The 17,672-nt window shown below is 39.9% G+C and overlaps 2 protein-coding genes across 7 annotated transcripts in view; both read right to left on the minus strand.

Annotated features, from left to right (window-relative positions):
- Positions 1-8,452: 8,452 nt before the first annotated feature.
- Positions 8,453-14,788, minus strand: yy1b (YY1 transcription factor b). Of its 2 annotated transcripts, none has more exons than XM_032584651.1 (5): positions 14,040-14,788; positions 12,290-12,452; positions 11,070-11,130; positions 10,449-10,607; positions 8,453-9,540 (listed from the first exon to the last, which is right to left on the minus strand). In XM_032584651.1, the coding sequence occupies exons 1-5, from the start codon at positions 14,584-14,586 to the stop codon at positions 9,358-9,360; spliced, it is 1,113 nt and encodes a 370-aa protein (XP_032440542.1). In that variant the 5' UTR covers positions 14,587-14,788; the 3' UTR covers positions 8,453-9,357. The 2 variants fall into 2 exon arrangements, with proteins under 2 accessions (XP_032440542.1, XP_032440543.1); XM_032584652.1 differs by having other exon boundaries at positions 12,290-12,440; positions 14,040-14,786.
- A 1,543-nt stretch (positions 14,789-16,331) lies between these two features.
- Positions 16,332-17,672, minus strand: part of evlb (Enah/Vasp-like b) — a 41,175-nt gene continuing 39,834 nt past the window's right edge. For 4 of the 5 annotated variants that reach the window (XM_032584650.1, XM_032584648.1, XM_032584645.1 and 1 more), the window contains exon 13: positions 16,332-17,336. In XM_032584650.1, the coding sequence (XP_032440541.1) occupies positions 17,269-17,336 (68 nt within the window). In that variant the 3' untranslated portion in view covers positions 16,332-17,268. Of the gene's footprint in view, positions 17,419-17,672 lie in introns of all 5 variants that reach the window. The other variant, XM_032584649.1, reaches the window with a different exon arrangement.

Here is a 17,672-nt window from a genome sequence, read left to right on the forward strand (position 1 = left end):
AGTTTGAGCCAGGCAAACCAGGCACCATTAGGAACCATTTTCTGCCCATTTCCCTGATAGCTGCTATCTCTTATGGAAGTGATTTGCTCTCCTTCTCTGGACTGTGTGCTTCTCCGCCAATGATGGATCTGCCATTGATTCCCCGGTGCAGGAGATCACTGAAGGAGCAATGCAGGCAGCCAGGCAGATGTGCCAGTCGGCTCTCAACTATTTATCAACTGCTGGTGAAGGGGGACGTTTAAAGCTTCAATCACAGTGATTTACTTTGAGTGCTAATCTTGTTATCACTTCAGGTTTATGATACCAGAAAATACGCTGTTATTGGGAGGTGTTGGGTCAATATTATTATCTTAAGTGCCACCAGGCATTTACAGTGTCTCGCAAAAGTATTGACACCCCCACCCTTTTTCCACATTTACAACCATTTACTTCAGTGTATCAGTGTATTTTGGGGGACTTATAATGTGGTGAACCAACACAAACATAGATAATTATGCACTAGACGGGAAGTGATAAATGGTTTTTATGGGGTTTTTAAGAAAGTGTGAATTTGCATGCAGGCCTTTAACTCTGATACCCCTAAATAAGATCTGAGACAATCTACAATCTAGCTGTAATACAAGAGAGACAAGGGGGTTAAATGAACTAAACACAGCTATATTGAATCCTGTTTTCAGCCCTGCAGAAGACACAACAACGAATATGGCCAAATGAGAGTGAAATTAAATTTATTAGCCAACTTTCAAAATACTATTTAAAGCAGCCTGCCCTGCCTAAAATATAGTGGCAGTATCGTGTTGAGAAATTGCTTTCTTGATTAGATTTGCATGGGTGGAGCTAAACATGAGGGGAAATTTTGAAGAAAATCTGTTCAGTTCTGCAAAATACTACAAAATACTAGAGATTGGGGCCAGAGTTCACGTTCTGACAAGACAGCAATCCTAAACATACAACTAGAGCTGCCATATTAGAGGACCCAAATGCAGGCAAGTAGATGGGCCGGTAGAATGCAGATTTCTTTTATGAATGGCTAAATTTCAAACAAAAAGTCCAAAGTAGAGTAAGAAAATCCAAACCTGAGACTTTGTCCAGTAGTGGAGGAGAAGGCAGCAGTAGAATCCAGCACAAAATGAAAGAAAACAGGAAGAAGATACTAAGGGAAGTTTATTACTGGGATAAGGTGTAGGTGAGACTAATTATTGAGTGAATACAGCTGGGAGAGAAACTTCAGAACATAGACAGCAAAAGAAACCTTATGGAACTGATAGCTAATCAAAAATAAACATATGAAAACTAGAAAACGACACAATCACCAAGCAAGAATGAATCAGAACACTAACCCAACAGGTGACTAACAAGATCAGAAAAATGATTAAACGAAAAGCTTGAAGTAAATTCAGTAAAGCGCGCAGATGAAATAAAACATAACAATCCACTTACTGGGAACTGAAACTGTAAATGGAAACTTTTAAGGTACAGAACATATAAAATCAACACAGAGTCCTGAACATGATGCCAACATTGGCCCAGTCGTGAAAATGTGACAGAGTTCTAAGGGGTACGAATACATTTGAATACATTTCCAAGGCTGTTTACTCTGTGTCTCTCTTGTAAATCCGTGTCTCCGTTTCACTTGCATATTGTTGAATATCCACTCACAGAAATCAGCATGGCTTCAGGCCCTAAATAACCAGCTCATGGGGGGATTATGAAAAGGCCATGTTTCTGAGCGTTAATCTTATTTGTTGCTTCGAGTGGAGCGAGTGCGCCTAATAAGATGATACATGAATCCTCAGCGTGACATTCAACGTGAATTGTGCGCCGACTGGGATCTGTCCGATCAGGTGATCGAACAGAGCAGCTGCAGATGGTCCACGCGTTTGGGAATGCAAAGGCATCTTCATTAAACCAGGAGTCTATTTTTCAATATGAAGTCTGGAGGCTGATCGAATCGCTGCACTGCCACACAGTCATTTGAAATGCAGATGCAGAGGCCTTCGCTCCTTTTTGATGCAAGTTCACCTTCAGCGACCAGCTAGAATGAGAACGTGACGGGGATGCAGAAATACAGCAATAATCAAACAAAGGTGGATTTGGGAGTGACACATGATTGCCTGATGTCAGACTGATAAGGAGAGAGGAGGAAAAACAGAGCGCAGAGATAAGAGCCAGTGCACGGCATGCACATGACATGGATGAACAAGTGCGGAAGAACGGCGGCGTTCGAAATGTTTGCACATCTGCAGCAAATCCATAATGTAACCTAATGGTGCTTGGAAGCGCCGAGCGTCACATAAACAGACGAGTGGCTGTTTCCGGGTGTGAACACAACTTTTAATTCAGAGAACAGTTGTCACAATGTTTTCTCTTTCTCTCATCAGGGCTAGAATATCCATAAAACCCCTCTCTGAATCCCGTTTAAATTATTGATATTGAACCGATATCAATTCTGCTACGAAGAGTGAATCAAATATCCAACCAGAATTACACCAGGGCTTAGCTCATGGCCCTTGTGCAGATAAGAGAGAATCTGTAATCAATTCAAACTTGTGCCTCTAACTTTTGTTTTTAAACTTCAATGAAGTTCATTGTTGTCTATTATTTCACTGTGGAAAAAAATAGCTCAAATTAAATATTAAAAACCCAGAAAGTTACATGATATGGTGGTAACTTGTGACTGAGGCTGTGCTAAGAGAGACGGCGAGGACATAGGATGAGGCAGTGATTGAGGAGAAGCTCCAGCTGAGGCAGGAAGACAGGTAAGCTTTCTATTTTTAGGTCACAGACAGGTTCTGGAGAACCGATAATGGGACCAGAGGTGAGATATTTAGACAGGACGGGAAAACGAAAGGGTAACTCCACAGCTTCTTCTGTAGGGAGAAGAAGACAACAGCCTAGAAATAAAACTTTTAAGTGGGTTGACATTTTAATTTGACTCAGAGACGTCGATGTTTGCATGTTAGCAGGGTGGAGCGTTGCACTCTAGCATCTGCAGCAGCAGTGCTGGTGTTGAGGGAAGGTTGTGGTGGGGGAGGGAGGGCTCACTCAGCCTCTTTCTCTCTCTCACTCTCACACACATGCTCTCACTCCTCTGTTACCTTGGCAACATACTTTCTGCATAGAAATAGCATCCCTTGCTGTGCCACACACACACACAAGTATGCCTTTCTATTTTCACAGGGACTTTGCATTGACTTCCATTCATTGTTTCATTCATTTCTGTAGCCTGGACCAGACCCAAACTCTAAAACTTGCCATTACTGCCACATGTCCACCATAAACCTAATCCCTAGCCAAAAGCAACACTTGTTATGGGGCCTGGGCTTTTGGTCCTATGAGAAGGTCCTCACAACATTTTATGTGCTAAGAGAATGGGTCTTAAAATGTATCAAATACAAGGCCACACACACACACACACACACACACACATTCCTGTACTTCTATACAAACTGAGAACTTTGTATTGACTACCATTCATTTTATTAAAGGGGCAGTATTATGTAAAGTGTACTTTTTTGAGTTTTACATCATGTTGTAATGTTATGTCTTCATCAAAAACATATCTGCAGTGTTGCCTTGATTCTTTCTTACATGTTTAAGAAATCTTGTAATCTCCCATGGCAACCACTCGACTGTACAAAACACCTGGGTGGACCAAGCATCACCTTAGAGACCTCGTCGTCGGAGCTGCAGTTTCAAGGTTTCTCAGATTCTGCCTCACAGAGGAGCCCTCTACCCCAACTCCCTCGCTCAGCTCCTTCAGACTAGTCAGCAGTAATTAGCAAACACTAGGCGGCACTGTACTTCAGCTGAGTTCATTATATGAGCTACTTCTCAATGCATCGCCGGCGAAAACATTGTTAAAGGTTTAATAGAAGAGCCATGTTGTGATGACGTCGTGAAGGCAGAGTTTCAAAAAGAGCAGGATATTTTTAAAGAGACAAAGGCCAAATTTCAAGATGTTAAAATAGTCTATTTTCTTTTAAGTCATGTTTGATATGTATATCTTTTTTATAACAACAGAAGGTAACATAGTTACTTGATTGTGCTATGAAATTATACAATGTGGCTGGAAAACACATAATACTACATTTATGCCTAACCCAGACATATTCTTTAACCGTAACCAGTACAAGTCTATTCCTAACCCTAACTTTAGCCAAAACTTAATTCACACCAAACCTCTAAACCTAACTAAGAGTAGCTCTGCAAAAAAAATAAGTGAGGCGTGGAAAAAGGTCCTTGCTTTCCACGAATGACCTCCTTTTGTTGGTAAACATCATTGAACTGGTCCTCTCCATGCAGTATATACAAGTACACACACACTCTATGCCTTTTCATCTTCACAAGGACTTTTTGTTGACTTCCATTAATTCTTCTCAAATTTTTATAGCCTAACCTTGACCTACATGTATCTAACATAAATTCAACTCATACCTTAGTCCTAAACCACACCCTGAACCCATAAATTACGCTTCTTCTTATGAGGCCCAGTATAGCAGACACACACACACACACACACACACACACACACACACACACACAAAGCACACTTCAACAGTTTTAAACGTGTGAACAGATTTGACCTACAGAAATAGAGTTATTACTGTTCAACTTGTCTTACAAGCAATTTGGCTGTGAAGAAGCAATTTAGGAGTTAAGGAGGGATTCTCACTGGCAGCGCCTCATCTTATGTCGAGGAAGGTGTAACCTTCAAAGAAGCTCAGCATTTTAAGAGTGAAGATCTCTCTTTCTGTGAACCAAGAATCAAGTGTAAATTATTTGAGTGTTAAAACCAGACCGTATGCGGCTGGAAGCTTCAGCTTTACAAGGAGGAGGCAGATCCCTTCAGGGGTGTTATTAGGAGGCGTAAGACAAATGTTAAACCAGCGGAGAGAGAGAGCTGCAGTGTCTCCACACCACACACACAGAAAGAGGTTTAGTCTTATCTCCCTCGCTTGGCTTCGGCATGATAAACCCGCGTTTGCTCGCCGTCAGAGCGGCACAAGAGAGGCAGAGGAACTAATGAAAGAAAATTCGGGAGCCGAGATTGCTGGCGAGATCCCACTCAGCTGCAAATAAGCCAGGACTTGACCAAATCAGAGCGCGAGAGGGAGAAAGAAAGAAACAGAGGCAGAGTGATGGAGATAACAAAGAAAGAAAAAGAACAAAGGCCAGGTAAACATGTGGGACAACTTCTTTTTTCCCCCCTCTCCTTTTAAGAAAAGGATTTGAACTCCTGGGAGAGAGGGAAGCTGTAATGAAATAAGCATCTGAAAGAGAGCAGGTGTTGAAGGCTTGACAGACTTCAGCTGCATAACAAGTAGCGCATTCACTCATCTCCCCCTGCTTTTGTCAATCAAAACATCCAGTGCTGTAAATAAATGCTCCCTCAGAAGAAGAGGAGAAGAAGAGACAGATATCCCCAAGAGGAATCAGCTTTACATACTCTGACTTGCTTTCTTACTCACGAACGAAAACAAGCGGTGGGAGGAGGGGCTGGGCTCGAACGTCACTTCAGTCAAAAGTTAGTCCCAGGTAGAAAAGGGAGAGAGAATAAAACAAAACAACACTAGGTGTGAATTTAAAGTAGGAACATTGAGCTCCTACTCAGAGGCTAAGAAAGCCAATAAGACATCCCAAATGCGCCAAGGTGAAATGATTTGATTTTCTCTCCTGGCAGACAGAGGGGACAAGAGTTTTCTAACAGGGAGAAGCACAGGAGGAAACTCTTCAAATATTTTTAAAATATTGCTTTTTAAAAAAGTATTTGTAAACCATGAACTGTTTTTCACGTTTTGTCTTGCTACATACATTATAGTGGAGTTTAAAGGGATTTTACGTGATACATCGGCACAAAATAAGACGTGAGCGAAGTTAGGTCCCGCCCGCCTCCTTCACGTCAAACAAAATCTGTGTCAAAAGTTTGAGTTTGTGTGGCGCTATCATTTTAGAGATATTAAAAAAATGTTTCCAGAGGTCATCAAAAGTCAGCCAGCACCACGGACATTTACAAAATTAAACAAATGTGGCGTCAATGTCAGTCAACTGTGCTACGAAAGGTTTAGCTGCACAAGTAATTTATATCAATTTCTTTTGACTAATCTTCTTTGAAAACAGCTGAAGCTCTGTGAGACTGGATGGAGAGTACATGTAAACTGTATTTTCATGTCTCTGCAATTAGACTAATATCTGTACCTTGACTAGGCCATTTTGACTCATCAACATGCTTTGATCCACAACCATAAAAACAGGTTTTCTTTCAGGATTACCCTTCCTTTAATTCCAGGTATCTTCTCATTAATGAGCCGAACTTGGTGGTGCTAATTTAGAAATATTTGCAAGGAATTTTGCAGTATTTCCGTTTATCTGTGACGGTAAATGTGATTTTTTGCTACTCACCACATCGATCACGAACTAGAACTTGACAGAATTGCAAAAACACTGGAGGAACTGAAATAACTTGGCAGCACACAGGTAAAAACTGATTTGATAAAATAATATTTAAGCACAAAACTGTTATCTTGAAAGTTTGATTTATGTGTCCTTCTGGAGTCTGCAGGGCCACATAAAAAGCTACAGTCGGCCGGAGTTGGCCCCCAAGCCTCGAGTTTGACCCATGTGACGTCTACTTTTTATGTCACTTAGCAACCTTCTCATCATTTTTCCCCTAAAAATCCCAGTGGAATAAACTGACGTTTTTTGCTCGTATCGTGACGAAATGAGAAAAAGTTCGAGGAGCATAAATACTTTCCAAAGCACAGGATGTTTCTCTTTAAACACACGGAGAGTTGGTGATTAAACATCCGGAGGCTGCAGATCAGCACCACGGATAGTAGCACTGCCATCGCCGTTTGGGGCCCGAAGGGGGCCACAGGAGCAGGTCTGGAGTCTGCAGCAGGAGGGATCCAAAGAGCGGGATCTCAGAGGGACGCTGACATAGCCGGTTCGTGCTAATCCTGCTGGCTGAGCGGAAAAAGGAATGGACTTATGAGGCGAGTCAGAAAGTGCCAACCGACCCCCGAGAGAGGAGGATGGAAATCCTCCTGAAGGGATATAGCTTTTAGGACGTTATCCTGAGCTCAAAACGAATTAAAACTGACAGTCTGTCCTTATGGACGGTTAGATTTAGTTTGGCTTGATCCCGAAAAGAAACACACAGATGCAAGATGTCCTGCGGTGTTCTAATTCCAGCTAATAACATCTGCTGGTGCACTCTGGAAAACGCCAGCTTTATAAATTCGGCTGTAAATCTGTTTTCACCCGGTGAGGATGAGCTTAGCTCGTTTTTTTTTAGCCAGCCTTGTATGAACTGCATGTTTAGGATGTACCTGCAGATTCCAAATGATGCCTACTCAGGGGAGAGCTGCTCCAAAACCTGTAAGATGTTTTTTTTTAAAGTCAGCCTTCTGGCTTTAATTCTCTCGACTCACTGCATGACATTTCCAATCTCACCACAGCGAGTCAGTCTGCTCCACCTGCTGCTACACAACTCCCAAGCAGGAAACTTTGATGGATGCTTTTCACCGACCGGTTGTCTTTTTCACTCCATACCTGTGAGGATTTTTGGCTCCATATTGGTTTAGGACGCGTCAGTCCCATTCCATTCAAGCATTTAAAAATGCAAAAATACACTCTTAAAAGTTTTTTTGCAGTTAGCCATTGAGTTAGTAAAGACTAGCCATGGGTGCCATAACTTTTTCCTCAGATATATTTTGTTTAACAAGGTTATTTTTTTGTGTTTACATGTAATTAAATCCCTTTCTCAACATGCCACATACATTTTTGAACATTTTTTTGTCAAAGACCTAAGTATTTAATAGACTGTCAGATTAGCTACATACATTTATAAAAGTATGCAACTTTTATTAAAAAAAAAATTTTTTACATATTTTTTTAAACTACCACCATGTTGTGGCAGTATATGAGACAAACTTCCCTTCTACCTCCAGATGGTCCTACACTCCTTTGTCAAAAACAACCAATCAGAGCCAGGAGGCGGGTCTTAGTGCTGTCAATCAATCTTCTGTTAAATGTGCTAATGTTAGAGAGAAAAAAATTAACATTACAAAAAATTTTTTTTTATCCTTTGTCATTGGTAGCCATGCTAACTAGCTGTATATTACTAGACAGGGGAGGGTGTGAGAAACATGTACACAAGAATGATTGACAGGTCCAAGATGCTCCTTTCAGCTCTGACTGGTTGATTCTGACCAAAGAGAAAAAGGCAGAGGAGCTAGATTTTTCACACCTTATCTGTCTCATGTTATACTGTCACAACAGAGTGAGTTTTTAAAAAAATATTAGAAACTATATTGTTGAGATAATCTACATATGAGTTTAAATAACTTTTTGAAAAATCTTCTTCCTTTGTGACCAAGCCCCTTAGCAATTTGTACCAACACCTACTTGGAGACCCCTTGAAGAAGATGCACAGAGAGAAGCTGTAGAGTGTAGTTTGACAGAGTTGGAATGACCCAATTTATTGTGGGCAGTTGAAATACATGGGTGTAAATACCAACAAAAGGAAGATAATGGCTGACTTCTGTACATTACATTCTAACAAAGAAGTGATGGTCTCGCAGTCTTTACCACGTATGCGTCAGACCCTTCAACGCGACCGCCGCCGAATACAATTATATTATTCATTCATCTGTGTTAACAGTTAATATAAAATGTAAAGCAACTCGTGACTAAAACTTTAATTGGTTAACACTTTAAATCACACCTCTATCTATGTCTACTTAATTTTAATACAGCCATACAATACAAGTATACAAGGTTATTCTGTGGTTAGAGAAAAGTACAACCAAAGATGGTGGAAATGCAAACAGTTGGTTTTTCGACTCCTATGTGTGATTCGGATAGAAGGTGTCATAGGTATGATCTTATAACGCAGGAAAATAAAAGAGAGAAAAACTGTTTCGCTAAACACGGCCTGAGACAAGTGTACAATATGCACACTTGGAGGGAAATAAAAGCAAAAATAAAAGTACTAATATATACCACTGTTTCTCTGACTTCTCAGGTAAAAATAAATCTCTGATGTTTGTCCTTGGGTTCCATCTTCTGGTAGCAAAGTGCCAATAGAGAAATGGGGACAGGTGGATGCGAGGGTCTTCTCTGTGTTCCTCATCCAACATGACAGCAGGGGAAAAAAAGTTTGTTGGGGAAAAGAAAAACAAACAAAAAACCCCCGTAATTTCAGTGTTTTGTGTCTTTTAAACTGTCAGACCTTTTCGTTTTCTTTGTTTAGTTTTTTTTTAATATAAATCAATGAGTCTCAAGGTTTTCATCACGTCTTCAAAAGAGGTTTTTTTTTTTTTTTTGCCTTCGTGGATCGACGCTGACAAACCCTCATTGGTTGTTTTTGGCTTTGGCGTGTGTGAGAATGTGAGACTTCAGGTTGGTAGACTGGGCGAATTTCTTATTGCAGCCGTCGAACGGGCACACGTAGGGTCGGTCACCGGTGTGGATCCTCACGTGCGTGCGCAGGTTGAAGTCCAGAGAAAACCTTTTCCCGCACCCTTCGAAGGTACACTGGAGAAAGAAAAACAATACTATTAATCTGTTGATACAGGGAAGACCTTTGACTCTGATTCTGGTTTTTTTTTTTAACTGTAATCTTCGGTGCATTCGATACAAATTGATGTGATAAATTACTGCAAAGTAGTAACGTGGTCTTATTGCTCATTAGCTCAAGATGAGCTTTATAGTTAATAATGTAAACAGCGTTTCAATTTTAAATTAGCTGGGTCTTTGCAGGTTTCATCAACTTAACTTCAAGACCATTCTGAAAGTACTTAAGACATGTAACACAACAGAAATCTACAAAAACAATTGCAAATAAACAAATCATACGGGTTGGCAACACTGCTGAGGCAACATCTGGCAAGATGGCAACATCTTCCAGCAAACCGACAGTAAATTTGCGTATACTTACCCATGATCGACGAAAAAAAAACCTCACCAGATAGCTAGCAAAGGGATATTGGCAGCTACGTAGCGTTAGCTGCAACCGCCTCGAGTATCAGAACGTAGTAAAGATTCGATTCAAATTCAAAAATAGTTTATTGATCTTAAAGGGAAAATAAATGTTTGTCCAAGACTCAAACTTTCGCGTAACAGTAAAGTCCCATAAGAAGAAAGAAAACAACATAAAATATATTATCACCTTCCTAAAATAATGGCCCAAGTGATTTTGGAAAAAAAAAAGAAAAAAAAAAAAATCACTTTTGGCAAAAGGAAAAAAATTGGTTACTATGTCATTATTTTGACAATATGAGAGTCCTTCCTTCCACGGCAAAATTTAAGACGTGGTTAACGCATTGAAGGCCAACTTTTGTTTTGTAATGAATTCAAGAAATTTTAAGGCCTTAATTTTAGATACATGAGCTTAAGACTTTTTAAGGATGTTCGGGGCACCCCGCTTTAGTCCTGTTACCGACCTGAAAGGGCTTCTCTCCTGTGTGGACGAGCTGGTGGCGCTTGAGTTTGGAGCTCTCGACGAAAGCCTTGCCGCACTCTGCGCAGACGTGAACGCGGGGTCCGTGGGTGTGCAGATGCTTCCTCATGGCCGAGTTATCCCTGAACATCTTTGTGCAGCCCTGTGGGGGGAGGAGGAATGAAAAGGAAGCACGGCACTGAGTTGACAAACAAATAACGGGAGGTTCGTCGGAGCGACGGTGTCAATATTTTATTGATGTGCGAGCGGGGTTATGTTTCCTTTCATACAAATGTCAGCGACAAGTGCTCTCAGCATTTTGCCGAGCTTTCGGAAAGAGGCTCTGAAAAGAATAGAACAACAGATCTATACCGCGCTGAAGAGGCGATGCTCTGCTAACAGCCCGAATGAAAAAGAGCAGACTGCTCGCAGAGCAAAGAAAACCATTACATTAGCGGCTGCAGATAAAGCCTGATTGTAATTGTGCATCAGAGCACTCAAGTGCTATCAATCCTTTTCAATAACCTTCAGTAAAAAAAGAGAGCAACAGGCAGAGCTAAACCTGTGTGAACAGTGAATTTCATTTCAAAAGGGTTCTTGAACGAGGCAGCATCTCTAGACTCACTTTATGAGGACAGGCTATCGTTCGGGGAGCGTCGTCTTCTTTCACCTTCCTGGGCTTCATTCTGATGGGAGCGGAGGGGGAAATAAACGGTTAGGAAAAAAATAAACAGACAAAGCCATTCTGTTAACAAAAGGTTTTAAACAGAAGTTTAATGCAACTTATTGAAGCAGAGATGCACCAATCAATAGGCCAAAGATCGGAATCGGCCGATTTTCCCCGTGAATCGACTCTGGTCTGTTCAGCAGGTCAAATAAAATCAGATAAAGGGAAGGAATGCTTTGATGCAAAAAAATAAGAATGCTGGTGTAATTCTTTGTTCTTGACGGTTTCAAAACTACCCCCCCTTATCAAAGAGTATGTCTAAAGAGGAAAACCAGAACTTGGAACTGGAAAAAAAAAAAATTTGACTGTTGCATCTGCTGAGAAATCAGAGGTCAGCCTAAGATTATGCCTGTTGGTAAAAAAAAAAAAAAAAACAATTCAGGAAACTTTCTGAAGAAAATTCAGTCATGAGGTTTTCAGCTGAGCCAGTGCTCAGTTCAAAAAATGAGAAACTTTATTTTAGACATGAATCTATTGTGTGTTAATACGACTCATTCAAACTGAAACACAATGGACATTTTGAAGTGTTTCTGTTTTTAATATTTCCAAAAAAAAAACAAACTGAAAAATGTCCAGTGCTTCAGTTTTGAATGAGTGTGCATGTATCTTCCTGTTCGTGAGAATTGTAAACAAAAACATTGGTGCTAAATGTTGAGATTAAATAATATCAAATATATATTTTAAATATGAATCCCCCTCGCACCCTAATTTTGTAAACATGCAGTTGTGGCCTGTCTAAAATTAACTCTATTTGCACCGCCTCCCTCATTCTTTACACATTAACATCTTTGGTTCTCTATGTGTGAAAGTAGGATTTAATTGTGTAGGAACTGTTGTGTTTAAAAATAAAAACACAAAAATAGACTCTGATCTCTGCTATGTACCATCAATTTCACTTAACAGGGCTTTTTAACCAAAGCATTGGATCAAAATTAAAGCGTCCATAAAATAACTCAAACAATTCTAAGTTCATATCTAAAATGCAAGTTTTGACATTTAAAACTGAAGCAACAGAAAACAGCCTCTTCAGCAGCTGCCTGCTTATTCACGGGCTCTGTGTCGACAGTGTAAACACGTCTGTTTACCGCCGGGAGCCGCTGACGCAGAGGCGCCCTCACCTGGCAAATTCAGCCAGCTGTTTGGGGTCTGAGAGGTCGATCCCCGGGATGCCACCAGGGGGCAGCTTCTTCCCCGTCATGTACTCGGAGTAATCCGGAGGAGAGTTCTCCCCGACGATCTGCTCCTCCACCACTGACTCATGGTCAATGTCTTTATTGTCATCTAGGAACACATTACAGAGACTGAACCGATAACATATTGGTGGAACCCTGGCTACAAGCCTCGGGAGTCGGAGAACATCTGCTAACAGCATGCAGGCCACCTGATTATGCTAACAAGCACTTCGGTGCGGCATAATTAGTGAATAACATGAATAGGTTTATCACTTCCTCACTCTTATAGTAATCACAAAATTGCAGTTTGATATTGCACAGTAATTATACTTACCACGTTGTTATTTTGATTTTTTTTTAAAACATTAAACATGATTTTAAAAAAAAAAGAAAGTAGGGTGCATTGTACTAAAAATAGTATGAATTCCACCATAACATTCAAATTAAAAGTGCTGTAAATGAGAACTATATACACAGCAGATTATGGGGTGATTATTTAAATCAAATTGTTTCACTAATTATTTGATTATAGATTGATAAAGATTTTTTTTTGCACAATAAGAAAGGCTTGAGCAACAGTAAAATGCTGCATTTAATGCAATGTCTGAGCAAAAATCAATATTGCTTTCTGTTCAACATTGTCAGTTTTTAAGTGCACCATTTTATACTTTAAAATACTACAAAACCGAATTTGTTAAAAATTAATTAATGACAAAAATTTATTAATTAAATTGCAAAACATCACAAGCATTTTACATTCTCTATTAGCTATGTAAGGGTAGTTGTTTTCACTATTTTAATACGGGCCTTTAAGCACAAACGCCACAAAGTTTGCAGCCTCTCAATTAAATTATTTTTTATATTTTATAAATGACATTTTACGTTTATTTCCATCCTTAGCATTCGAAATTTTTAAAATGCTGTTAGGTCAGAAAATGCATTTCTGTTAACATTACTCTTCACCAGCCAGCAGAGAGCACTAAAAATAGAGTAACACATGAAAAAGGTTTGGCTCTCACTAAACGGGCTAGACAACTTGTTTCACCAATGTGTTTGATTCATTAATGGACCTGTTAAATGCCAGTTCTGGGGTGTTTTAGAAAGATACCTATATAATGCTGACTGATTACTGGCTGCTGGGTCCTTTGCACACCGTCGCTTTAAAGGCTTAAGCCATAAGGAGTGGTTTACCGTCCGCCGCAGGAACCAGACAAAGCTAACGGCTAAATAATATACTCAAGAAATAGTTCGTAATTACACAAAAGTCGTCTATATAAAAGTTAAACCCGAATGAACACAGTCGCCTGGAGCTACGGTGGCTATAATTGCGCTGAAAGTGCGCCACAGTTTTGAGGCCTGTAGATATGTTGGAGCCAGCTCTCTCCCGACCCGGAGCACGGCCGCCATCTCTGCCCGGCCGCGTCTATCGCCATCTTTTCGGGGCCGCCGCCATACTTACGAGTCTCGGGGAATATGGCGGCGCCCAGCAACACCTAAAACATGGCCTCCCTTCAAAACAAAAACATTTCCATATGGTATAGCAGGGCTTTTAATCGAAAAACCGGACCAAACGTCGTGTTTCACAACGGCGCGACGGAGCACTCCAGGAAATAGTCTGGTGCAGCAGGACAACGCCCTGGTAACGAGGCCTCATTGCAACGAAGCTTACAGACACTGTGTGGCTAAAGTTACTTACCCGATGCCCACATTGTAACAGAAAATTCTCCCTCCAGAGTCTTTATTTGCACCTGCTTTTGTTCCCATTTTCTCCCACCAGCGTCGGGGCCGCTTAAATAGCTCTTTTTGCCTGCTTTCTTTCCACCGGCGCTGCCTCCTCGCTTCACTCGACCCATCGAGCTCTTTCCAGCCACAGTCACTAAAGTCTGCTCGATGTACTCATCCTCGACCCCAGGTGCTGGCACTGGGATGAGGATCTGATCCTCGAATCCACCCCCGTCGTCCGTGTGCAGGTCTGAATCGTCTCCGCCGACCACCTCCTCCCGGGTCTGGACCAGGATAACCTCCTGGTGGTGGTGGATCGAGCTGGGGTCGTCCGTGACCAGCGGCTGCAGCGCAATCATGGGCTGCCCGTCGTCATCATCGTCGTCGTCGTCCCCGCCGACCACCGTGGTCTCGATAGTCTCCACTGGTATCGTTTCTACTTCTATTTCGTGCAGCTCCACGATTTCGGCCGGCATCTCCGAGCCGTCTGTCTCAATGTACAGCGTATCTCCGGATGCCATGTTGAAATCCGCCAGTTTGCCTCTCTCATTCACGCCGTGTTGTGCTCCTTGTTTTTGGACCTCACAAACACTCTCACACACACACACACCCCCCTTGGTCCGCTCCTGCCTCCGTCTCCGCTCCCTGTTCTTCGATAACAACTCTCCTCACTGCGTTCCAAGCCAGTTCTCGTCGCCACTACGCTCCGTCATAGGCAATCATCGCGAGATTTCGGTGAGCTCAGTGGGAACGGTTTTGCTGTGACATGGGGTTCCAGTGGGGGATTCCAAGTCTTGTGGATGTAAAAAAAAAAAAAAAAAAACCGACGAGTTTCATGATGTTCATAATTCATCTAAAAAATATCTGTAAATAAAGTTAACTTGCTTGGCATACCATGTTGATCACACTTCACTTCTCTCATTTGACGCAAATTTAAAAAAATGATTTTTATTTAACTCTTCTGATTGCCTAACGTGTCTGGAATATTTTTTTATGTATTTAATTTTATATATATGTAATTTATGCTTATCCGATATATATGCAGCATGCAAATAAAAATGATCTCTTTTAATCAAAAAACATAATCATAATTAAACGTCCAATGATTTTAAAAATCTTCCTCTAATTAAGTATATGGAAGACCATAAGTGCCACACATTAAATAAAAAAATAACTAAATGCACATATGTGACAATTTCATGAAATCAGAAATGGATAAATTAGATACACCTATAACATAATTAATAAAGATATTTTTGTATTTTAACGTTGAAGTTTATTGTATTTTAAAGTCACATATTCTTTAAGAGTTTCGTTATTACTTTCCAAAATGTGTCTGCACTTTGCACAGTGCTATTATTTAAACTTTACTCTTCCTTATTAAAGAAACTATAACATCTGACTGCTTAATTTGCACAACAAGATAACATCAGACCAGTTACGTTAACAACAAAGTTTGCACCACTCACTCGACCCATCAAATTACTCAGGGTCAAAAGTGTTACAGATAAATAATTTACTGATTAATTACTATATTATATCATTAGAGAATAAAAAATTTATGTAAATACATAAATTTAATTAAAGATATACTCAATAAAATGGGTTTTTTGTTACAAAAACAGTCATATTGTTGCACAGCATCATTTATTTGTCTGTCAGACTAACCTCTGAAAGTCAGTGGGTGGAGCTAAGACTGCTAGTTAAAGGTGATTGGTCTGAAGTGCACTTTAGCGAATCAGATTTTAGGATCCATTAGTTTACTTTTCCAGCCATTTGAATACTTTCATAATCCACTGCACCCACATGCACTGTATAAAATTATCAAATGGATGCTGAAATAGCTGACATTAAAATATGCCTTTAACATATTTAATGTTCAAATGATTTATGCAATTATTTTCTTACAATAAAGTATGTAAGAAAATAATGGCAGATAAATAATTATGGACACACTTGTTTATTTCTTGCACGTTTCCAGTTTTACTTAAATCACTAAGTCACTTTTGGCCCTCCATACTGGGTTGAGCAAAAACATTTTTCAGTCTGACATTTGTATTTGGCTCAGGTAGCCTATTTCTTCATTTATATTTGATGTAAGTTATCTGCATGCTACTGCATTGTAACTGTTTTCAACCTTAAGTATTAAAGACAAAAAAGGCGAGTAGCTCAGTTGTTGCCTTCATTCCCGATTTGCAGCAGGTGTAATTTTGTGATCCCTGTTTAATCACCAAAACAAAACGCACAAAAGAACACGACACTCTGATTTATCCAAGACATTGTTCACAGTTTTATTTGAATTCATTTGAAACTCATTTTGTTTTTTCCCCCTCCTCAAACTAGGAAGCACTTTGTCATAAAGGGAGACAATAAAATGAACAATACTTCACTGTATCTTTGCAGCCAATAAACATTTTTTATTAACAACATGATCACAAATACTCTGGTGTTTTGTTTTTATTTTTTTTTATTTTTTATTTTTTTACCTCAGAAGATTGCATTATCAAAAGAAGTTTATTTTTGTTCTTGGTTTCACGTTGTAGGCTATTTTTCTTCTTCCCTTTTTTTTTTTTTTTAAGTTTCTGTGGTGGGTCCAAATGTACTTGGTGTTGGTGAAAGGGAAAAATAACTTAAAAAAAAGAAAAATTAAACGTATTTATAATATTTCAGGTCAGGTGGTGAAAAGCAAAAAGAAAAAAAAGGGACTGCTTGTGAATGTAAATCAAACAAAACTAAATATAAACAATGTATAAAATACAAAAAACATCCCCGACTTACATTGATGTGCAATAAAACATTATCTTTACTATCAGTACTGTCGTAATTTTTCCAATATTACAGTTATTTTATTCCATCTCGTTTTATCATTAGAATGATAGTAGTAGTAATAATAATAATAATAATAATAATAATAATAATAATAATAATCATGGAAAAATTATATTAACAAAAAATATTTCAAATAAATTCCAAAAAAGAAAAAACAACTAATAAAATAATTTTATATTTCATAAATTTCCTTTGGACCGAAAGGCAGAGAGGAGAGACGGGCAGACAAACAAGACGAAACATGTTAACAAAACGGAGCAATCAGTGCGAGAATGTGGCCCTTTCACGGTAGAAACAAACAAACCAAATGTTACGCAGACGCGGCCGAGGCGCTACAGTAACGGCGCCGCGTCGCCGAACACGACGAGTGGATGTCACAGTTTGGGCCTCTGTTCCTGACTTCTCCTCCTCCTCCTCCTCGTCTTCAGGGCCTCAGCAGCGGCTGCAGGGGGCAATGGTTTGAAAAAGCGATTCAGCTCTCAAAGTTTATGTCGTGCTAACTCGACTGAGTTCATTTCTAATGGCTGTGTGGAGAGAGAAGACGGGGAAATAAGTTGGGGTTAAACTGCAGGCAGGTAAGTTACTGTAGAGACAGATACAATCAATTTCAGAGGGACATTTCTCATGTTTTGACGCGGGTCAGTCATGTGCAGTCAGCATATTATGATCTTGCTCTCCAAGAGGTTTCAGTAAAAATAAAACCGTTTCCCTCGCATCTGGAGATGTAGTGAGACTAAAGGGAACCTGCTATTTTACTTCCAATCTAAAGGAAAAAAAC

This window comes from Xiphophorus hellerii, chromosome 15 (genome assembly GCF_003331165.1).
Source record: "Xiphophorus hellerii strain 12219 chromosome 15, Xiphophorus_hellerii-4.1, whole genome shotgun sequence".
NCBI lineage: Eukaryota > Metazoa > Chordata > Actinopteri > Cyprinodontiformes > Poeciliidae > Xiphophorus > Xiphophorus hellerii.

Excerpts from the sequence above, each read along its gene's own strand:
- yy1b (XM_032584651.1), bottom strand. The coding sequence starts at position 14,586 with ATGGCATCCGGAGATACGCTGTACATTGAGACAGACGGCTCGGAGATG. Across the intron at positions 11,131-12,289 it reads CAGCTGGCTGAATTTGCCAG|AATGAAGCCCAGGAAGGTGA; the intron begins GTGAGGGCGCCT and ends CGCTCCCATCAG. Across the intron at positions 9,541-10,448 it reads CAGGAGAGAAGCCCTTTCAG|TGTACCTTCGAAGGGTGCGG; the intron begins GTCGGTAACAGG and ends TTCTTTCTCCAG.